Source organism: Glycine soja, chromosome 11 (genome assembly GCF_004193775.1).
Source record: "Glycine soja cultivar W05 chromosome 11, ASM419377v2, whole genome shotgun sequence".
NCBI classification, from domain to species: Eukaryota; Viridiplantae; Streptophyta; class Magnoliopsida; order Fabales; family Fabaceae; genus Glycine; species Glycine soja.
Genome location: NC_041012.1, coordinates 22,060,217 through 22,065,517, shown reverse-complemented (window position 1 = coordinate 22,065,517; position 5,301 = coordinate 22,060,217). Strand labels below are relative to the sequence as shown.

Genomic DNA, 5,301 nt, shown 5'->3' with positions numbered 1-5,301 from the left:
CAAGAATTTAGATTAAAAATACAAAACATGTTATACACACACATACACCCCAAGTTAGTGTTGGACCATGTTTGCATTCCTCTTCTGCTTAGTGATCATTTCTTCTTCTAGCCCCATTAGTTTCCGAAGATAGAACTTTAAATAAAAAATAATAATAATTTTTTATGTTGCTTTCTAATTAGCATGAAAGTTTCATCTTAGTAGTTTATATTGACTTTTAATGCAAACTTTTATTATACAATTAAATTATTAAGGTGAGACTCTTATTCTGATTAGGGAACCAAAACACATATCAAAACTAGCATGTCAATTAAAAAATTGGGTGTAATATTTATGAAGGTTTTGTCCTCAACTTGACAAGGATATGGTTCAATTTTAAGTGTGTATTTTTGCTGACACCTAGCATAATTTGAGTTTACATGTACCAGAATCAGGGCAAATGCACTTCAAATAAACTACAACCTCAACATTAACGATGGTGTTGAAGATTTATCTACCCAAATTACCCTTGCTGACTCTGCTTTTCACAAATATAAGAACAGTTGTTATGCACTCCATAACACTAAGAGAGCTAGTGCAATTATGATTGATAGTGAAATTGGGTGTAATAGATAATTCTCTTTATTTAGGCTACATACTAATAAGGGAATAATGGCTAAGAAAATTAGTGAGAGAGAAAGAATGAGAAGGGAAGAGAAAGAGAGAATATTTTTCTCTTAAAGTTATTCCCTTTTTTCCTAGTACTCACGAAAAGGTTATAACAACCTTGATACATGAATTCCTAGGGGGACAAGTGTCCCTCTTACAAAATTGTAAAATAAACATAAACATAATTTCATAAATTACTTTTATTTCTGACTAGGGTCATTTGGGTCAGATGTAGACTTTTAAATAAAGAGGCCTTTTTCAATTGTGCTTGGGCCTATCTGCCTGTTCTGGTGGCCCATTTTATTTGATTGGGCTGTTTTGCTCTGTATCACATACAAGCTAAATTGTGAGTATCTAGTTCTTATATATACCTTTTCCTTTTTGTTTTTTTCACTGAAGATTAGATGGAGAACCCTAAAGAAAATAACAAGGTAGAGAACCATCATACGGTGAATGCAATTTTGAGTCCTACTTTTGTCTTTTCTGCTACAAAACTAGCAGACCAATTCGGATATGCAGAAGGTAATCCTACTCCAGAACAACAAATATTGGATCCTAAATTAAGAAGGTACCTTATGTGATTTGAGTTTCAATTTATTCTTGCAATAAGAAGGTTTTTGTTTACATGCATGTCATTTAATGTCTTCTTTAATTTCCTTTAAGAATATTTTCTAACCGATTTGCTGCCCAAAGATCAAGGGAGAAGAAGAAAAATCATTTAGCCGATTTGGAGATTCAAAAGAAAACTTTTGAGGTGAATAATGTTATTAATTTTTTTGGAATCAACATTGTTGACAAGGTTATTTGGAAATTTAATTTTAAACTAAGCTGAATGATGTCGTATGATCTACACAATGTGATCAACCTTATTTAATGAGGAAGGACTATTGTTGTTGATGTATTATTATAATGCATTTATATATGTATGTGTATACATATGCAGAATGAAATAGCCCAAAAACAACAACTACAAGATTTGTACGAAAATAAGAGGCAGACTCAGATAGTAGAAGAAGAAATAATGTACCAGGAAATTGATATTCTTAAGAATTATTCAATGTTCAAAGATGGTAATTACTGTTAATTCTCTGGCTCTATTCCCCATCTTATCTTTCTTCAGCATTTTTTTGTTTGTATGTGTATGCATGCACAGAATCCAGTTGTTTCATTAATCCAACTTGTAAAACATGAATTATTAGTGATAATTTCACCAATTTTAAGGATTTTTCTTTTTAGGTGAAATTGAGAAGGACAAAGGTGAAGTGATTAGGGAGAGGGAACTCCAAGTGATAGAGCAACAAGAGGAATTGCAAGCACAGTTGGTTAACTTGAATATTGGTCCACAGGAGTGTCCAATTATCCAACCTCAATTTATTATGCAAACTCATATCCAGGTAACAACATGACATGTATTAATTTTATTTATATTTGCATCCCTTTACATAAAATTTTTTCATTTCAATAAATTATTTGTTCATTTTTTCGGTATAAAAAGATTTTTTAAAAGGATTATTTACTACTATTACTAGTAATTAAAGAATGATTCAGTTACATATGGGAGATTCTTATATGCTCTTCAAATAGAAAAAAAATAAATTTGTATATTATATGTGTGTGTGTGTGTGTGTGTGTGTGTGTGTAACACTAGTAGTACCCTAGTGTGTTGCTAACCAGTCTGGCTTGCTTTTGCATGTATTTTTTTATTGTACCTGATGCTATTGTGAATAAGACAACAAAGATGGTCCTTGTAGATGGCATTTGTCTTCATGTATAATTAATTAATGTGAGTTTTGAATATTTTTTTTTCTTGAGTGGAAGTTCCAATGAAACTGTACTTTATTTAAGGAAGCTTCTTTAATTCGTTTTTTTAATCAAAATAAATTAAACTAGATGTACAATAATTTAATTGTGCAATGAATTTTATATTAAATCAATGCAAAAATGTTCTCAATTTCTCGACCAATTTGTAAGCTTATTAAAGGCATATCCCTCAACAAAAATTAATTATACAAGCAAATCTTAAACTGTATATGCTTTTATATTATTCATTACTTTTGTCTCATACTCTCTATATGTTATTTATTCTAATTCAAATATGAATTCCATTCAAATTGACATTTAAGTTATTTGTTTGCTTTAATGTAAAAAATAGTATTAAAAAACCTTTATTTTATCAGTTTTTCATATGCTTCCTTTCAATTAGTCTTATTTTTTCTCTAATTATAATTGATCATTAAATATTTGTAATAGTTTTCATATGAAATCTTCGACATACTAATACTACATGCAACAAAATAAAGTCATATCTCAAGTGGTGAAAATGGTCGTTTACACATATGATCTATATCAATTGACCCTCTAAGAAATTTGAAATCATAGTAATTAAATAAAGAAATCAATGCAATTGTTTTGGAATAATTGCTATGTCTATGTTTTAATGGTTTCTCATGTGTTTTAATTTTCTTGTGTCTTTGTAAATGAACTAGTATTGCCTTTGTCTCATAAAAATATAATAATTTCATTTTAAAATACAATTTTTTAACATAATTAATTTATCTTTGAAAATGTATAATTTTGTAGATGCACACATCTCTTCAACTGAGATTTTCTCATACTTTTCAATTTTGAGTTAAGTTGCAGCAAATGAAGTGGATCCACTTGAGTCATACATACCACCAGAGCCAAGGGAGATGCGGTTTCCTGCTGTGCCAAATTTGCATGATTTGAACTTGAGTCTACCCAACAACATGGGATCGGTGGATCAGACAAATCTTACAAGGGAAACCGCTCCGAATCACAAACCTTAATTAGGCGTCACTTTACTTTAGATTTCCCAGTTTTATGATTGCTTAATATGACTTGAAATTTGGAAGGTTGGTTTTTGTTTCTAGTGTGTTTCTATATATATAGTTGTTGTCTCTAGAAGTTGTAGTGGTTCACAGTAAGCAATTATGAAGAATAGGATTTCAAATGTACTGCTTTTGTTTATGTGGAGGGTTATTAATTATTAATGTTCTAGTTTTATCAAATATTGTTTCCCTATTTAATGAGTATTTGATTAAAATGATATATGGCTTCTAATTTGCTATAACTAAAGTTTTCGTTGCTTTAAATTTTATGAATAATCAAAGAACCTTTACTATAAAAGTTAATTATGTTAGCAAAAAGGTACATTTTTAAAAACAAAGATGATTTATAGCATAAGTGAATAGGATTAGAGAATTCCAGACTATTCAATTGCAAGCTAATCAACATGAAATGCGTAATTCAGATGCAATTGATGTCGACTGGATCTCAACCTCTAGCTTGGGAAAAATGCATGCTTACAGATATTTAGATCAATGCTAGGTTGGAACATATCATATCCTACAATCAAAACTAGACTTTTATCTCTTCTTTTTCTATGATATCAAAATTGTACAAAACTAGTTTATGAATTTTTTGTGTCTTGCTCTCTAATTTTTGGTTCTTTATTGTATGATTTTGAGCAACTTTAATTGACAGTTCAGGTCTATCAAAACTGAACTATAGACTTGAAGTGAGATCAACTGTGTGTTATTCTACAACATATGTTGGTTGTAGTGCAATCGCCTTTTTTTATAGTATTTTTTAAATTATTTAATAAGCAGCTTTGGAACATTTTTATATTGTGTTATGCATGGTTTAGTGACTTCTTAGTAATAGAGACAAAATATTACTTAAAGTAATTAATTTTTTAATTTTAGTTTCCATATAAGCTTAAAATAACCATCAATCATAACGGTCTATGGACATTCCCATAAAATGAAGCCCTTGACAAATCCTATTTTTGGTATTCCAATTAGAAGATCTAATATGTTATGTTCTGGCCGATGGCTTAAAATGTGAGTTAGTGAGTGTCTGTGTTATCAAAACTGATTCAAATATATCGATTCAATTGAGAACCAGTAATATAATTTGTTTGAGTTGGTTATTTGACCAAAAATGCTATTAGATTAGATGTGGTATAGTGTGTTTGGTTGTTTTTGAAAGTGAATTTAATTTTTGACTTGATTGAAGGAAGAGATGTGACTTGTTAGTGAATTGGCGACTCAATAGGTTTCCTAGTAAACCATTGTGTTTCAAACTATGAAGCCTACATACGTGATACGACACGGATACTATAAATTTTTTGAAATTAAGGATACGATATGGACACCTTGATGAATAATTATAAATGAAAATTATATATGGATGCAAAATAAAATATAATTATGCAAATGATCTCTAGTGTTATTAAAACATTGCATATATGCGGATCACAACTCTTGATTGAAAAAATAAATTTATTCAATAAAAGCATGATTTGTGCATTATTCAGAGAGAGAGACCCACTTGCCTAAGTTACTGGAAAAATAAACACCCTCACTGAAAGAACATCCAAAACTGTCGAAAAGGAGTTGTCATGGTCAGAGAAGAAGGGTGTGTCGTGTTTTTGTTTATGTTTTGAGAAGAGGAAATCAGTTGCATTTTGTTTATGTTTGGAACTTTTTTATTTATTTTAAAAACCCTAAATTTAAAACAAAAAAATTATAAAATATAAAAATTCTAGCCATCTTATGTTGTATTCTAGCCGTGTCTTGCAATTTTCTTTTAGAAAATCAAAATATAAAATTGGAAACTACTTGGATATGA

General features: G+C 29.6%; 1 protein-coding gene across 1 annotated transcript; it reads left to right on the top strand.

Annotated features, from left to right (window-relative positions):
- Nucleotides 1-1,052: 1,052 nt before the first annotated feature.
- LOC114373066 (basic leucine zipper 6-like) lies at nt 1,053-3,638 on the top strand. The gene is made up of 5 exons (XM_028330615.1): nt 1,053-1,216; nt 1,312-1,402; nt 1,592-1,718; nt 1,885-2,042; nt 3,283-3,638. Exons 1-5 carry the CDS (start codon nt 1,053-1,055, stop codon nt 3,373-3,375), a joined length of 633 nt encoding a protein of 210 aa, XP_028186416.1. The 3' UTR covers nt 3,376-3,638.
- Nucleotides 3,639-5,301: the final 1,663 nt, after the last annotated feature.

Coding starts and splice junctions, on each gene's coding strand:
- LOC114373066 (XM_028330615.1), top strand. CDS start 1,053: ATGGAGAACCCTAAAGAAAATAACAAGGTAGAGAACCATCATACGGTG. Junction 1,217..1,311: donor TTGGATCCTAAATTAAGAAG/GTACCTTATGTG, acceptor ATTTCCTTTAAG/AATATTTTCTAACCGATTTG. Junction 1,403..1,591: donor TTCAAAAGAAAACTTTTGAG/GTGAATAATGTT, acceptor ATACATATGCAG/AATGAAATAGCCCAAAAACA.